This window comes from Primulina eburnea, chromosome 1 (assembly GCF_022965805.1).
Source record: "Primulina eburnea isolate SZY01 chromosome 1, ASM2296580v1, whole genome shotgun sequence".
NCBI lineage: Eukaryota > Viridiplantae > Streptophyta > Magnoliopsida > Lamiales > Gesneriaceae > Primulina > Primulina eburnea.
The window spans coordinates 65,643,345-65,662,246 of NC_133101.1; the positions used below are offsets into that span (position 1 = coordinate 65,643,345).

The 18,902-nt window shown below is 33.2% G+C and overlaps 1 protein-coding gene and 1 long non-coding RNA gene across 2 annotated transcripts; one reads left to right on the top strand and one right to left on the bottom strand.

Annotated features, from left to right (window-relative positions):
- Positions 1–3,608: 3,608 nt before the first annotated feature.
- LOC140814279 (uncharacterized) lies at positions 3,609–5,316 on the bottom strand. Its single transcript, XR_012114086.1, has 3 exons — positions 4,889–5,316; positions 4,779–4,802; positions 3,609–4,541 (listed from the first exon to the last, which is right to left on the bottom strand). It is a non-coding gene; the product is annotated as an uncharacterized lncRNA (long non-coding RNA).
- Positions 5,317–12,820: 7,504 nt separating this feature from the next.
- LOC140802931 (ADP-ribosylation factor) lies at positions 12,821–15,783 on the top strand. Its single transcript, XM_073158542.1, has 7 exons — positions 12,821–12,959; positions 14,200–14,369; positions 14,533–14,603; positions 14,790–14,909; positions 15,195–15,313; positions 15,411–15,492; positions 15,580–15,783. The coding sequence occupies exons 2-7, from the start codon at positions 14,222–14,224 to the stop codon at positions 15,583–15,585; spliced, it is 546 nt and encodes a 181-aa protein (XP_073014643.1). The 5' UTR covers positions 12,821–12,959; positions 14,200–14,221; the 3' UTR covers positions 15,586–15,783.
- The last annotated feature ends 3,119 nt before the right edge of the window (positions 15,784–18,902 follow it).

The following is an 18,902-nucleotide window of genomic DNA, read 5'->3' on the forward strand; positions in this document are numbered from 1 at the left end:
GATTATTGCTAGCTGTTGCAAAATACACTGCTGCTGATTATTGCTAGCTGCTGCAAAATGCTACTTACTGCTGGATATTTCTAGCTAGTGCAAAATGCAATGCTGCTGAATATTGCTAGTTGCTGCAAAATACTAGCTACTGCTGGAAATTCATATTCTCACATTTAGGACTCAACAAATAAGAATCCAGAGTCCTACTCCTACATAATTAAGACTCTACAAATACCAGCATTTTAGTTGTCAAAGAATTCCAGTCGCATAAGGACTCTTCTACTATAAATATCAGGTTCCGGTCATTGTTTATTCATTCATACATTCACCCATTCTTAGCAAACACGGTATTCTCTCTGTTTTTCTATTATCTAACTTGAGCGTCGGAGGGACCACGCTGGAACAACCTTCTTGCCCCTCTTCTAACTTTCCTGTTTGTGCTTCCATATTTCGAAGGTCAAACCCGAGCTTCCAATGAAAGATCCGACGTCCCAACTGCCCTCGCGATTTTCATCAACATCAATTGGTGCGATATGTGGGAAATACTAAGAAAAAGACGTAGACATGTGGGGACTATGAGGACGAAGAACATGTCCTAAAAGCAATCAAGGCAGCACCACCACCACCACCACCACCACCACCACCACCACCCTCTCCCCCTCTTCTTCCTCCACGGCCAAAATTTCTTTAGCTCTTTAACATTGTTAAATAGAAAAAAAAATTAAAACAATAAATTATTAATTTATCAATTAATTAATTGTTCTCTAAATTAATAGCATTTCATAATTAAGATATTATTAATTTATAAATATTTATGGTAGATATCAATAATAACGGATTACTTTTAGTACAAAAACTCTATTTTTTTTAATTTTTGGAATATAGTTAAATGTTTTTTCCCAACGATATAGTTAAATGTTTTTATAACGTTAATTTAAATATTTTTCTAATTTTAAACATCTAACACTTACTATCATTATTTTAAGAGTATGTCTAGATTTTCACATAAATTTATATATTTAAGACGAGCGAATACAATTAATACTCATGAAAAGTAATATTTTTGACATATTTCGTAGATCTATAATTATAAGACGGTTAAATCTGATTTATACATAAAATGATAGTTAATATATTTAATATAAAAATTAATATTTTTATATGCACCGAGTTGATTATTACAAAAGTTTTTTATGTTATTTTAATTTTTAATTTAATGATTTTGAATCAAATTCTTTAAAATTTGAGTAAATAAAATTATTGTGTAATAATTCTTTATTACTAATGATGTGATCAAAACAAAGATAATATAATGTCGCGAAAATTTGAAGGTCCATGTAAACCATATGCATGTAAGATTATCAATTTTTTATGTATTTTAATTAAATTGTTTTAATTGCATCTAGTAAATATGGTAAACATATTTACATGTTTAAAAGATGGTTTTCTACTAGAATGTATAAAACTATGTTTTAAAGGTTATTCGAGACGCGATCGAGGAACGGAGACCGGGGACCACATAAGGGAAAATATTTTTATTAATTATTTATTTTTAATTGGTTAAGGTGTGGTCTATTTTAAATGGAACTTTCAAAAATGAGGTGTTTTGGGGTGATTTTATATGTCGATACATAATTTTTAACGGTATTTGATTTTCCACTAAAATACGAATTTTTTGAGAATTCAACTAATAATTTCACGAACTTTCCTAAACAAAATATTTTAAATATGCATTATTGGGCTCAGTGGGCCTATTTAATCTTGATAATGGGCATGGGATTGCACCTTCACCATTTAGCAATTATTTAAAGCCTATAACCCCTACCCCAAACCTTTCAAATACACGCCCCCTTCCCCTAAACCACACAAACTCTTTTCCTCCCCTCAAAACACACGCACACACGTAAGATCAGCATAGAGGAAGCATCAGTTTTCTTAGGAAAAAAATTCGGCCAAGGTTTTACGTCGTCGTTCTTCGCATCGCCGATTCATTTTCGAGCGTAATTAGGCACACCTTAACTATATTTTTCTCATCTATCACACCATATTATTGTTTTGAATTACATTTGCATGAAAACATGAATTCCTTATTAATATTTTCGATTTTATGCATTCATATATGAATAATGTATGATTTAATGTTCCAAAACTTGATATATATTTGCGAGAAAGGGCTGCCATGTTAAAGGATCATAGAAGAATGTTTTTACACGAGTTTAAAGGTCATAAGATGCATGGCTTAGAAGTTACACGAAACTATAACTACCTGAACAATTTATTGCATGTTTTGATGTCAAGGGTTCGGGTAAGGGTCTAACCATTGCATGGCTTGGCCAGGGCTGGGCTGGGCTGGGACGTGGTTGGGTGTGTGGAGGAGTACTAGCCACGCTATAACTCGAGCACGGGGCGAGCTAGAACTCTTCCCAAGCCACCCAAGAGTGCAGCCGTGTGCAGGGAGGGATCACGCCTGGGCCAGGGGTCCAAAATAGGTCTGTTAGGGTCCTGAGAGGGTTCACTAGGGGCTGGAGTCGGAGGTGGCTCGAGGGTGGGAGTCCTGGTGCAAGAGGAGTCCTAGGCGCATACTTGATAGAAACTGCGGATGTCCTTGTCTTCATGCCGGGGGTTGCAGCGGGCTGTGGACTGGTTCAAGGGGGTCATGGCTAGTCAGTAGGGTCCATAAATGGTCTGGGAAGGGCTTGGCTCAGGGTGGCTAGGGCTCGGCTCGAAGAAATTAGAGATGGTTCGAGGGTGTCCTTGAGGGTTCGGTTTAGGGTTTTAAAGGTCTAAGGCTTGAACCGTGGGTCCACGGGGGTGGTTCATGGTTCACAAGGGTAAATTAGGAAATAAAAAGTCAATGTTTAAAATTTGGGAATTTATTAATAAAGTTTGAATTAATTCGGGAACACAACGCTCCACGAATTAATAATTAAGAAATGAATAGAAAGCCCCGAATTTTAGCTAAATAAAAATATGAGAAATTTAATTTAAGCTTAAATAATTATTTGGGATGGTCTAGAGTAAATGAAAGTAAGAAAAAGTCAAAATTGGGAATTTTACGTCTAGGAGTAAAACTGTAATGTCCAAAAATTAAGACGACGTAACTCAACTGCATGCAAATCTAGAAAAAAAATATGAAAAATGGGAAATTAAGTTATTTTAATTGCTAATTAATTATGTGACATACATGCTTACTGGTTAATTATGATTTTATTGTCATTCTGCATAAATTGTATTTTAAAGGCTATTCGAGTGACGATCGAGGAACGGAGACCGGGAGCTGAAAAAAATGTAAAATTTTTTTATTTAAATAATTATTTTTATTATTTAATATAAGGATGATGGTTTTCTCATATTTTTGAAAACAAAGAATTTTGAGGTGATTTTATACGCCGGGATTAATTTTATCGGTTTGGATTTTCAACCAAAATGCGAGCTTCTAAACAGTCTGGCTATTTAATTCACTAATTGTGAGGGCCCGTTATCCTAATAACGATTTATTAACATGCAATCATGATTAATCAGTTAACAGCGGAAAAGTGAGTTAAAAATTTGCGGTTGGGCCTATAAAAATTTCGGCATGACCTTCCTGTACATAGGACATACCCGAAAATCAAATACTCAAAATAAACAACATGTGCCCTCAATAAACACAACATCATACACACGTGCCAGCCAGACACGATCATGACATATACAAACCAAAATATCATAGAGCCGACAAGGCTCGATAATACCATAATACAATCCTCCAAATATATACATATAGTATCTGGGAGACAGAAACACCACGCAGTACCTAAATACAACTGAGCCTACTCTCAAGGAGCTCTGGTACTTCCCGAGGCTTCCTCTCGAGCACCTGAGGTCGAACCACCTGTACCACCTGTCATGTCCACACACAAAAGACACGACAGCCCCCTCTCGGGGGTCAGTAACCCCAGTACGAGACATCAAGAAACCACGATATATGACATAGAAATGCAATGATGCCATGCATGAATGCAATGCATGAATAGGTGCAAGATATCAGGATATCAGGAGTCAAATGATCGATATCAACAATCATACATATATGCTCGAGCTGGTCCACGACTCAGCGGACCCGTCCACGACTCAGCGGACAGTGTCTGGGGATATGGCTTCACACTTGATGCCAGCAACTACCTAAGCCGGACCGAATCAAGGTAGCCAAACATCTCCAGGACACCATATCATATATATAACGGATCTCAACCGAATTAACTGGATCTCAATAACAGATAGGCTCAATATGATATGTTCAGTGGTATTGATGTGTCTAACTAAAATAAAATGTGTGTAAACCAAAAGAAATATTTTATTTTATTTTGCACATCAATTACCAACTGATAATATGCGAGTCAGCATATAATATCACATAAATCATCAAATAGCAAATAAATCATACACATGATCATCAGATGCCTATGTCAGACATCGTGAAAAATAACTGATCTCTACGTACCTCAACTAATTTACCAGTAACTTAAATCCTCAAGAAAGTCCTGGAATTGCCAACTCAGACAAATCACCTGAATATTAATTTAAATGGTCTTATTATCATATAAAAATTCCTTAACCATTTAAATTCATTAAAAATCCAATTTCAACAATTTAGGCATCTTAAATTCTTAAAATTCCAATATTCGGCTAAAATGCCTAAAATCAATCATTTCTATTTTATCGTCGCAAAATATTATTTTTAGCTTTAAATGACGTCAAACTAATATTAAGCGACTGCGATAAATTCTAGGTTCACCAGCTTATACCTCCAACTCGCACAATACCGGAACCTACAATAAGAACCCAATAATTAATTAATAATGATACAACATTGGAGTCTAAATTGAATTAAATTCACATAGGCAACAATTCGTACCGAGACAGCTAGTAATCCCAACAACAGTGACTGGAAATCGAGCCTAACCCAAAGCTAACCGGCGACAGGCGACAAACTCGCCGGAGAAGATGACCGGAATCACGCATAAAACGGAGCCGACGGGTCGTTCGCGAAAATTTGCAAAAGTGGTATCAAAAGAAAGCTTATGACATAAGGAACAAAACCCCTCAATCAATTTTTACTTTTGAGCGGCGGAACACGGCGATTAAGCGATGAAGCCGGCGGCGTTTTCCGACGGGTTTTTCAGAATCTCGATTTTTCCTATCAAAAGTGGTATCAACGGAAAGCTTACGTCGAGAGCTTTCCACCGTATATTTACTTGAATTTTTCGACGACTGGTGCGACCACAATCGACGGTCAAAGGTGACGAAATGGTTGAAAATGATTTCAGCCGAAAGTTACGGGAAGAATGGATGATAATTTGTGTGTGTTTATAGGTGTAGTGTGTGTGAGAGAGTGTATTATAATATATATATATATATATATATATATATATATATATATATATATATATATATATATAATGCAATGTTTATTTTTTATCATTTCGAAGTTCGAATCTCGAAATTTGACCCGGTCTATATTATTTCAACTCTTGTGTGCTACAAAATTTAAATATGCATAAACACACAATTTAATTATTTGGCTTAATTATTTTAAATTCCTTAATTTAAAATAATTAATCTTAATTATCGCCAAATAACATATAATTAATCGGGTCATTACACTAATTATTGTTATGAAAACATTTTTATAAGTTTATTTAAATCCTAACTAATTAGCACTAGTGGGCTTAATTAGGATCTTAATAGGCCCTAAGTCTACTTAATAGATTCATTAGCATATAAAACACACAAAAACCCTAAGCTAGACTCTCAAAACTCACGCCGCTCAAGTTTTTCAAAAACAAAACCCTCTCCTCGGCGCAGCAGCAGTCACGGCACTAGCACAAGCCTTGGGAAGCAGCTTTTCCTTCGAAAGTTTATAGGGAGCTAGCCTTGGTTTTCTTTGTTCTTCGTTGTCATCGGTATTTCGTGCGTATATAACGCAAAGGCACGTCTAAATCTTTCTTTTCTCATCCATCATATCATATTATCGATTGGATTAATGTATGCATGAAGAACTTGAAGTTATTTTCAGAATTTTCGGTTTTCTCATATACATGCTATGAACTAATGATTCTATCTACCAATTCGTGCCTCTCAAGTATTTAGGGACTGCCATGGTGTAGGGCCGTGACCAGGGAGGGCCGTACATGTCTAAAAACAACGCACACCCACTCCTAGACCATCGAACAATCAAAAAAAAAAGGGAAACGAAAACTGCTTGCACCGGTTGCTGTCACGGGATTGGCGATCGGGTTCATGTTTTAGGGTAAGGCTTGGCCTTGGCTTGGGCCAGGACACAGTCAGAGGTCGTCATGAGTCAGGGTGAGAGTCCTAGCCATGCTAGGACTCGAACCGAGGGCTCGGGAAAGAGTCCTAGTATGGCTAGGACTCCACCCGAGAACCCTGCACAGATTGGTGCAGGGTTTGCGCTACTTCCAGGCGCTGAGGGCTCGATGCGTGGGGCACGGGCTGGGCTAGGAAGGTTCACTAGGGTCCTAAGTAAGTGTTCAGGGGTTGGGTTCGGGTGGTAGAGCGTCGGCTGGGCTCACACGATCACAAACATGGAGTCCATGCAAGGTGTGATTCTCGGCCAGAATAGGTGTCACGTGGGGAACCATTTTTTTTTCGATTTTGGTTGGATACCTTGACAAACTTAGAGTCCAGTAGGTTAATTTAACATGTTGGGCACGTTTTGGCTCGACATGGTTCGGGGGGTAACTCGTGAAAATTAAGAGATGGCTCGGGGTTGAAGTTTAAGTGTCAAAAGAGGGCTTCTAATGAAATAAAAAAACTGAAAAATGGTTCACGAGGGGTCGAATCGTGATTCATAAAAGCTAAAATAATATAAAAAGACTAAATTTTGAATTTAGGAATTTTATATTAAAGTTTGGGATTTTCGAGATTAAAACACCGTCAAAATAATTAATTAAAGATAAAATAGGGAAAATGAGGAAAAAGGGAGTGGCGGAAGAGTTTATTAAGAAAAAGGGAGTGAATGTAATTTATTTTTTTATCCTTTGTTTAAAATTTGTTTAAAAACTAATTTTTACATTAGTGTATTTTAATTTTATATATAATAAAATTTATAATTTAATTAAATAAAAAAACTTACTCGGCTCAGTTTTTCCATCTTTCCCGACTCAATCCTAGATCTCATTTCATTCTTTACCTTCACAAAAAATCTTTTTCTTCTCGACCTTCCATCCTCTCATTTTTTGGCTAACAATTAGCTACAAGTCTACAAGTTATTCCTATACAACAAATCCAAAAAGAAAAACACATATTAAACAGAAATTTATTTTGAAATATGAAATTTATTGGGTCTCGTCAGTGTTCACGACCAAATGTGAAGAGCACGACCCACGGCGTCATGACCTGGGTCGTGATGCTTCACAGTGAAGCACAAGTGCTTCACTTTGGGTTGTGAAGCACAAGACCCACGACCCTGGGTCGCGACTTCACGACCCAGGCGGGGTCGTGACTTCACGATCCAGGCGGGGTCGTGACGTGAAGACTTCACGACCCATTGTTAATTTTAAAATTTTTAATTAATAACCTTTGTTTTGTTTTAAATTTATACAATTAATGATTTTTTTGTTTTTTTGTTTTTTTTTTCCAGATTTACTTTCCCGCTAAACTTAGAAGGAATCAATTTTTTGAATGCAAGTTAATTTTAGGATCAAGATACGTTGAAATCTGTAAGAAGATTGTATCATTTTTAAATGAGAAAGAGATAGAATATTTGGTGCAGTACACTCAATTTCGTAAATTAATTTTATATGCTAAGGATTATAACAATTTCAATCAAAATTGAGTCGAGGGTTATGACTCGTCACAAAATTGGGTCGAGATTATACTCGACCCACGCGACCCAATTTTGGTGGGTCGCGTGGGTCGAGATGGGTCGAGAAGCATAATTTTGGCTTCTCGACCCATAAAGCTATATATATATATATATATATATATATATATATATATATATATATATTGTAAAATCTATATAGATTTTAATATGTTGTAATAGATGGGTCGAGAAGCATATTATTATAAAATTTGTTAAAAATTTTAGTATAATTATAAAATTTGTTAATGTTTGCATACAATAAACATTAATTTCATATGTTTTGATATACATTCATTACATTAAAGTGAATATGTAATGAAATTTGTTATGAATTTTTTTAGTTCTATTATTATAAAATTTGTTAAAAATTTTAGTAGAATTATAAAATTTGTTAATGTTTATATACAATAAACATTAATTTCATATGCTTCGATACACATTCATTAAAGTGAATATGTAATAAAATTTGTTATGAATTTTTTTAGTTCTATTATTATAAAATTTGTTATGAATTTTAGTGGAATTATAAAATTTGTCAATATTTTTAGTCGAGTATAAAGTCAACCCACATTGTTAGAATAAGAGATACATTCTTCTACTTGTTATGAATTTTTTAACTAACATACTTAAGTTATAACATATAACTAATGTTTACACAAATAAATTTTTTATATATATTTACATTCTAATCATATATAAAGTGAATTATATATTATAAAATGATCAAAACTCAAAAATATCAAAAATTTCCTACCCACTCGACCCCTCTCGACCCAAACTCGACCCAAACCCTAAACCCTAAACAAAACCCTAAACCAAACCTCTAATATTATCACTCGACCCACTCTTTTTTTTTATTTATTTAAAAAACAAAAAAAAATAAAAACATAGAAGAGTGGGTCGAGCACTCTTTATTTTTTTTTAAAAAAATTTATTTAAAAAAAATAGAAGCAGAAGAGTGGGTCGAGCTCTTCTCGACCCAAGCTCGACCCACTCTTCATTTTTTTAAAAAAAAAAATTTATTTTAAAAAAAATAGAAGTAGAAGAGTGGGTCGAGCTCTTCTCGACCCAAGCTCGACCCACTCTTCAATTTTTTATTTTTTTAAAAAAAATTTATTTAAAAAAAAATAGAAGTAGAAGAGTGCTCTCGACCCACTCTTCATTTTTTTTATTTTTTTTAAAAAAGTTTTATTTTTAAAAAATAAAAAAAATAGAAGTAGAAGAGTGGGTTCTTATCTCTTAAAAAAATTAAAAAAAAAATAAAAATCAAAAGAGTAGGTCGAGGTCTTCACGACCCAGCACCTCGACCCACTGGGTCGAGAGTCTGAAGAGTGGGTCGAGCTCGACCCCAAGTGAAACTTAACTAACTAATTAATGAGCTAATTAATGATCTTATTTAACTAACATATTCAACTCCCTTTTTTCGATTTAAAAAAGTCAAAATCCCTTTTATTTAATTAAATTTTAAATGGATCATATATTTTTTATTGACCCAATGAAAAAGTCTATTATTTAAGCTAAATAAAATTATGAAAAAAATTCAGGTAAGCTTAAATAATTATTTGGGACATGTTAGAGTCAAGAAATCAAGGAATAAGTCAAAAACGTAAAATGTCACGTCCAGGGGTAAAACGGTATTTCTTTTTACACCGGAAAATTAGTAAAGGTCATGGCAGTGCCCTAAATGCTGTTTTTATGATATTACGAGTATTTTTAAATGCTTATGAAATGTTCAAGATTTATTTTAAATGTCCATGAAATTTTATGATTACAAGTTGACATTTAAAATACATGGTGCATGCTTGGTTTCAAACGAAAATATATTTATGCACGATTTTATTAAGTGATGAAAACATTGATGAAAGTGATGTAATTGTGACTATGAGGATATGAGGATATGAGGTTATGATTGAGGATAGGCCAAGGCTCAGTTGACGATCCTGTGTCGCTGATGTCCCTGCCGCCCAGTACTGTGGTTTCATGTAGATGGTACCATCGACTTTTGAAGATTGAGGAAAGTCACAATTAACGATCTGAATTCAATAAAGGAAAAGATAAGGTTTATGATCATGAAAAAGATTATGTCATGTTATGATTGAGGAAAAGGGTAAAGGTGAGGTTAATGTTATGCATATCACGAAAATGTTATTTTACGTAAAAGTATTTTCACTGTTGCACGTGGTTTTATTATGTATTATTTGTTACAAAGATTTGGTGTATTGAGTCTTTAGACTCACTAGGTGTGATGGATGCAGGTGGGGTTGAGGGAGGCCTTGACGGGTGATTGACTGGACTGAAGGTGCACGCAACCCGATGACCAGCGTTTCTACTGTTTCCGCATTTACGATTTTATGATTCATGATTTCGTTAAAGATTTTAAGATTTTTTTTTATGCTTTGAGAGGTTTTTGAGAGGTTTAGTATGGACTACACATTTCAAATTTATTGCTTTTTAGGTTTGGTATATCATGCGATGATTTTATTTTTAGGATTGTTGCACTTGATTTTAAAATGCTAACTATTGGATGTTCTAGATCATGGGCAAAATATTTTATTTAAAATATTTTCATGTGTTGGCCGAATTTTAAAAAAAAAATTCTAGTACATTTTAAACAAAAGAACACGAGACGTTTCAAAAACAGTCAATTTACACCTGAAAAATAGTAAACATCCTGGCAGTGCCCTGAATGCTGTAAAATACGTTAATATGATTATTTTAAATGTTTATTGATTTTTATGATGGAAAGATAATGCTAAAAGATATGTTGAATGTTTGGTTTAAAAGAAATATGATTTATGCATGCTTTAATTTTTATAAAGTGGTGAAAATATGAAATGTTGAAGGAAGCGAAGTAATTGTGACTAATACGATGATTATGATGAAACAATGATATGTAAGGACAATGCTCAGTTGACGGGTGAGAGTGTCACTGATATCTCCGCCTCCCAGTACTATGGTAATACGTAGATGGATCTATCGACCTTCAGCTAATACGAAAGTCACAATTAACGATCTGAATTCAACAAAAAGAAAAACGTATACGTATATGATGAAATGAATATGTTTATGATGAGATAAAAAATGTTTAAGTTCATGCATAATATGAAATGTTATTTTAAGTAAAAGTATTTTCACGGTTGCATGTGATTGTATATGTATTACTTGCTATTATGGTTATGGTTTGATGAGTCAATAGACTCACTAAGTGTAATCGATGCAGGTAGCATGATGTTGATGTTATTGGAGGTATTGATGGTTGATTTTACTGGACTGAAGGTCCACATAACTCGAGGATCATCGCTAGTTTTCCGCATTTATGATTTTAAGTTTATGCTAAAGATTTTTACGACTTTTATTATGCTTTTGAGTGGTTTTTGAGAGGTTATTAGAGTTAGCTTTATGTTGAAATATTGCTAAGTTAAGTTTGGCAAACGTTTAACGATTTTATGTTTTGAATTCTTTCTTTTGAATTTTCAAATATAGTTGGTTGTTTTATTTTTAAAATGGTGCAAGGTATTTTAAAGTATATATGTATGTATCAGCCAAGTGTAGTAAAGAAAAAAAAATTTAGTACTTTTTTAGAAAAATAAGTAATGGACGTTTCATATAACATTCATGGCAAATTAATGGAAGAAAATTTAAAGTTTTTCACGAGGATTTGAATCTTTCGGATATCTAAATTTATAATGAATACTCGTCGTCATCTTTTGACATTTCCAACCACACATCTCTAATAAAACCTTGTTTTTCAATTTATTTTAGTTGAACGAGATGTTTGTTACAATGAAATCTTAAATCAAAATTGAGACTTTGGTATCACGATACACATGAATCAAATTTTTGAATTTCATTTTATAAAAGCCAATATCAGGGAATTGTTTTTGTGACAATAGTTATATAGAGCGTTTGGCAAAACCATAATGACGTGGTTTGGAACGAGAAATGTAAAAAATCAGCCATGATCTCTCGTTTTACTATAGAGCTTTGCATTCTTTGGCCTGGAGCTAATCAACGGGCTGCACATCACCCTATCTCCCACTTGCAGCCTACTTTACCTAGATGGAGTACTGCTCCCCAAACGACTCAGTTAAAGTTTAATGTGGATGCATGATCTTCAACAACCCCTTCACATGGGCTATGGACGTTTGATACGAAATTCTTGTGGTATTGTTGTTGCAGCGATCCATGGCTGCATTCCTGGTGTTCATAACCCAACCATTGATGAAGCCTCGAGATTTCGGAAAGCTCAAAGTTGGATTAAAGCTCAGCAGCTTTCAAACGTTATTATCGAATCTGACGCTCTTTTGGTCATTAAAGTTTTACAGAATACTACTCCTTATTTATCTATATTTGATTGTTCATGACCTCAAAACTCTAGCATTGGATTTAAAATCTGTTTCTTTAGCTTTTTTTAGAAGATCGACAAATCAAGCCGCTCATGTGTTAGCTAGAGCGACTGGTTCTTTGTCTAGTTTAAAAGGCTGGATTATCCTCTCGTCTTGGCTTGTTTCTGATGCAATTATAACTAACTTGACATTTTAATTTTATGGATTTTTTACTTCAAAAAAGCTATTATTTTTCTGTACGCATTATATGCTTATATAGTTTGTTTTTTTTTAAGTTAAAAAAGATTAGAAATCAAAAGTGAAAAAATTATAATTTTCTATTTTTGATAAGTTTTTAAAAAATTCTTACAAAAAATTAATTTTTTTGCTATACAAAGAAATATGGATAGTTCAGGGATTTTAAATACGTAAGACAACCAGTATAAATTAATTAATATGATAAAAATAATAATGGCGGCTCAACAAGACAAATCTAAACGGATTCCCCTGAATATTTATTTATTTTAATTATTATAATTTAGTTTGATTTAATTAAATTTAATAGCCCCCTGAATAAAATTTTCCACTTTATACTTCGCAAGGGGTAGTACCGTTATTTAGAGGACAATAGGCGGTTATTTAGGCAATTGGAATAAAAAAATACCAAAATTATTTTTATTTAATGGCTGAATAGATTTCATGCTCGCGTTATTCTGAGGCAGCTAGCTGTACGCACGCTCTCCTCAACATTTCGCTAGATCTATCTCGCTCAGGTACGTACCATCAGGTTCTTATGCGCGCGGTTTGAAGTTGTTTTTGCTGTGGTAAAATCTTCTTCGGATTTCTGTGATTACTGATTTATTGTATTATTTGAGGTACCGGGTGAAGGAATTTTTTGTTTATCAATTTTTTTGAATTGGTTTTGTGTTATCTTGTTTGATTCGGATGCAATGATGGGATTAAAAACAGCGTTTCATTATGATCGAGTTAATATTTATTTATTGCTAAATGTCGAGTTGTTTCTGTTTCTGATTTTGTTTTGGTTGTGATCCGATCCGATCCGTTGTGTGTTTTGGTACGACATTCTGAGAATCTGGATACTCGTGAAATTGCGGTAAATATCTATTGCGGTTGTGTATGAACCAGTTTTTTCAGGTGGATCTGTTTGATCTTATAAATTTTCTGGGACTTTTAGTTCTAATTGCTATAGTTTCGGACTTATACGTTATTGTTTAGTGATTTTAACATTTAGAAGGTATGATTAATTTTCTTTTTACGTGTTAGTCTACACAGGCATTTCACTACCTAATGCATTGAATAAATTTATCGGATTTGGATTTAGCCTTTTTAATCATGGATTTTAAATGCATCTTAGTTATATAGATGAATCTGATTAAAGGGGGTTTCAAATTCATCCCCTATCAATTATAATGGATAACCAATACAATTTTAGGTTATTTGAAATACATACTTGATATCATTCTCCAGATTGAATTCCCGATCCATATCAAAATATGTCCATCCAAATGCAACCTGGCTAAGTAATTCTTAATTTGGTGTTGTGTAATGGCTCCTGGTTTCTTCTTTTGCCCATGCTTGTTTGTGTGTCTTGTGATTGATTTTATTGATTGTATATATGATAAACAGTATTATGTGTTGAAACAATATTTGTAACAAGTCTGTAATGGGGTCTATATTTCAAAGTCTCATATTTGTGTTTGCGTAAGTGTTAAGCATGTAAAAGATTTCAATAGTTCTATTTTGTGTTGAGATCTTAGATGAAATTGGGAACGGAGCAAATACTGGAATGTTATAGTACATCACTGCTGTTCCTATTCATCCATCATTCTTTTAGAAATTATAAACCTTTTGGTTGTAATGTTCTTGCTATAATTGATATTGATATGCTTGTCTGCATATGGTTCTGGTCATGTGTTATTTATTAGGATAAATTATGAAACCACTTACACATAATATAATGCATTGATATTTTTTGCTCATTATGGTTTCTAGGGATTAAAAGCAAGTTAGGGAAATGGGGCTGTCGTTCACTAAGCTTTTTAGCCGGCTTTTTGCCAAGAAGGAGATGCGCATTCTGATGGTTGGTCTTGACGCTGCTGGTAAGACCACCATCCTGTACAAGCTCAAGCTTGGAGAGATTGTAACTACTATTCCTACAATTGGTATGCCTTCTTGATCTTGCAACTGCAGTAGTTCCCTTTTTACTTCTTCTCTCAGCTTCTCTTTCCAATAACCAGTGCAGATGATCTCTATTGCGTTTTTTTAATTCCAACTTTAACAGCTTTCTAATATTTCTTTGCATATGGGTCTTGTATTTATCCGCAGGTTTCAATGTGGAGACTGTTGAGTACAAGAACATAAGCTTCACCGTCTGGGACGTTGGTGGTCAGGATAAGGTGGAACATTCGTTATATTCTTTATGATGAATCTATTTTTATTACTTATTTATATGATATAATAGTTTAGCGCATAGTGTACCATTTAATTTTGTAATCTTTCCCTGATGGAATAATTGTTTAAATCATTTTCCATGATCAATATAACATGCCTATGGAGGGTAACATATTCATTTACTTTTACAGATTCGTCCATTGTGGAGACACTACTTCCAAAACACACAGGGTCTTATATTTGTGGTAGATAGCAATGACAGGGACCGTGTTGTGGAGGCTAGGGATGAATTGCATAGGATGTTGAATGAGGTGACAATTTCTTTGTGCAATCTTTTTGTATCCCATTTTAACTTCTGAATTTTTTTTTTAATAACCTGTGAGGATTAATACTCCGGATGCAAATAGTTTGTTTGTACCCAATTTCATGTCCTGAAAAAATCTTGTTTTCCCCCATGCTGCTGTTGTGAGCCATTTGAGGAGTGCCTTATAGTTGTTTCATCATGCCCGATAAAATGGCTGCACCATTTATGTTCTTGACAAAAAAATGGTTTTTGCTTACCACTTCGGCTGGAATTATGGATTCCATTTTTTCAGGATGAATTAAGAGATGCGGTACTACTTGTATTTGCCAACAAACAAGATCTTCCTAATGCAATGAACGCTGCCGAAATAACTGACAAACTTGGCCTGCACTCTCTCAGGCAGCGTCACTGGTAGACATTTTTTAATTCAGTTACATTTATTGTCTGTTACTCTACACCCACAATTTCCCTTATAAATGTTATTTTACCTGTTTTTCTTTGCTTCCAGGTACATCCAGAGCACCTGTGCTACCTCAGGGGAGGGGCTTTACGAGGGACTTGATTGGCTCTCCAATAATATTGCTAGCAAGGCAAGTGCAATAATACTTTAATTATAAATCTTCACTTTATTTGGTGCTTGATCATTTTGTGACCACACTGGTACACATTGTTTACAGGCGTAAATCTTATAAGGAGTCGTTTTGATGGTGGATGCAACTGGTTTTTATCAAGTTTTATACCTGTGGTCTGTGTTGTTTGTAATGTTTTGCTTTTAAACTGTTTTGGATAATGTGTAGGAACCTTTCTAATGCATGTGTACGACCAAATGGTTTGTGTTTTATATATTAGTTGTGTTTTATATATTAGCATAAATTTGCTTCTTTTGTTGTTGCAAGTCATGGGTGGATGCACGGTTTCATGAGAATGAAGGAGCATCTTAAAATATTTACTCTCAAAATCCTTGATTCTCTGTGGAGACTGGAGAGAAGAGATGCACGGGATTACAATTGAATTTGCATAGCTTTATATTTATATGAAGTGAATTTGAAATATATTTGAATTTTATACATCCAAGAAAGTCAATAAATTTGAAATTAATCATCTTAAATCCATATATAAGTACAACCTTGAAAAGAAAAAAAAAATCCTTTTCAACCAATTTATAAGCACATTTTTTACTTGATAAATGAGGCGAAACTCAATTTGATCCTTAAAGAACGATAAAATCCCAATTTGATTTTTTCCTTTGCATGTTCCCACGTCGGTCCTTCATCTTTCCAATAATTAGTCAAAGCTGGTCCCCACGTCGGTCCTTCATCTTTCCAATAATTAGTCAAAGCTGGTCCTTCAGGCATAAATATTTTCTAAAAATTTCCAAGATAACCATGGACCTATTATTATTATAAAATCCTTGGAAAATACAATTAAAATGATATCAGCGGCTATTTTTTTTATTCTAGACATAAAATTATTATTATTAACTTATCTTGTTGAGGAGATATTATCAAATTATAGATCTGAACATACGTTCGAAATTTATTATTTACAGGTTTTATTCCAATGTTTTTGAATATGTGAAACAAAAAAATCTAACAAATGTTATATATCCAGAATAACAAGAAACAAATTAAATTACTAATTATGATTCAAAATACTGGATTATTAGAAATAGTCTCGGGTTCTTCTAAACTCTCTGGAGATATTAGAGAATCCAAAAGATTGTACAAAATTATGATAACCAACTATATTATGTATCATGAAAAATTGAAGCAATCCTTGAAAAAAAAATTCTTTGTTGAATGATATTTAAACAAAAATCCAAACCCTATAATAACAACTCAGTTCTAGCAATAGGATCTTGGAAGGAAGGTTACCACCATCATTTGGTATGGAACCCTTATTACATCAAAGAGAGAATGCACAATAGTTCAAAAACCTTAATCAATGATGAGAAAGATAATCAATCTTATCAAAACTATCTCAGAAAATAAAATAATCTGATGACAACTATAGAAATGATTGATCTCGATTATCTTCAAGACCTTATTGAATCTTTTGTAATTCTCAAAGTCGTATATCTGAAAATGAACATAATCGGAGGTGAACAATCCATAGTTAATAAGGTGCCTTCTCAAAAACCACTAAGGGAAAGTGTGGAATTCAATGTCAAACATGAGAGGACCCCAAACACACTTTCCGGTTGGTGGAGAATCACACACAGCTGAAACACAATCAAAGAGGAATCGAATTCCTTTGCATCAAACACGCAATGGGAAGGCTGTTTTAGAACCAATACATCTTTACAGAGTTGTGCTTAATCTTAATATACTAGACTTCAAAAACATAGAAGAACTCATAGATGATTAGACAATGCCTATGAGAATCACAGGAGGGTCACTTGATCTCAATAGAGAATGATTTTAAAAATTAGTCTCATTGGATCAATTAAAATCACTTGGGATATGACTTCGGATTAAACCAAAAAGTCAGTCCTATTTGAATAATCTCTTAGTGAGATAGCTGGAAAAATGATCACTCTATTTAAGGCACAATTTATAAAAGTGGTGGATTGTTTCAATAATTATGATACGAAAAAGATAAGGAAAAATGCTCAAGCTCTATATAGTTTTGAATTATATGACATATGTATAGTATATGAATACAGTTTTTGTTCATTAAATACAGATGAATTCAGGAATCGAATAAAACACAACAATGCAACTTGTATTCGCCAAAATGTCAAATCTCTAGAGAAAAATTCTAAAAATGAAATACATCTCTGCCAATCCAGATTCTCTGGTCAGAAGTGCTTCTTTTCTTAAATAAAAATTGGCAGAATTGTTTCATTTGATAGCATTATAAAAGAACTACAAAAGATTAAGGGATATAAACAAGATTACTCCTTTATGTTATAGAGAAATTGTGAGACCTCAAGAATAAAATAGTATTAATGGCATTTTTTAAATAAATTGAAAAATATTCAATTTATTTTGATGACATTTTCGTAAATAAGTTGAAAAATAATGAATTAATTTTAAGGGAAAAATGATAATTATGTTATAGTTTTTAACATAATTGTCTGAGTATTTGTCCAAATGATTTGAAATTTGGATATGACGTAGAAAACTCAAAGATATAGAAGTTTCATGTTTTGAGTTTTGGAAAATTTAATCGTTTGACTACCCAAAGGGATCTATCGATGTTAAAATGTTAAATAATATATATTATATTATATTATTTTATTTTATTAATAATATAATATAATATTAAAAATAAGAAAGATATAGATGAAACGTACGAGAATGAATTGATCTCAGCAAGCATTTCATCACAGAGAAGAAAGTGAGAGAAGAGTTTCGATTTTCTTTTCAGTGTGCGACTTATCAGTTTATCTAATCGGTGAATCGACTTCAGTTCTGGGATCGTTGATACGAGGTCTTCGATTTGAGGTATAAATTTCATAGTTTTGACGATGTTTGAAATTCGTCGATTTTTGGGAAGAAATCTGATAAATTGTTAAATCATACAGAAATTGAAGATTGTTGATTAGTGTATGATTTTAACCAAGAAGATATGATTATAATGATGTTATTTTGAATTATTCTCAATTCCTTATAAATAGAGAATTTTAATCATTTTATTGAGATTGAAGAATTATTTGTCGGTTATATATGCGGTAGAATAACTGACAAGAAACTAAGTTTTGAAGTCGGAATGGAATTATACGATGATTTGAATTTGATATGAATTTTCGAAGTTTCAAAAGATATTTGAAAATTATATTATTGATCTTGAATGATGTTATTGATTGAAATGAATATGTTATTGATGTAGATAGATTATTATACTACAATCTCCAAGCTACATCAATTGGAAACGAAGAATTGAGGTATGTTGCGACCGGGTAACATACGACATGTATCTGTATTATATGATATATGTTTGATTGATTGGATTGAGGATATGTGTCTATATGCCTTATGTGATGACTTGATGTGTC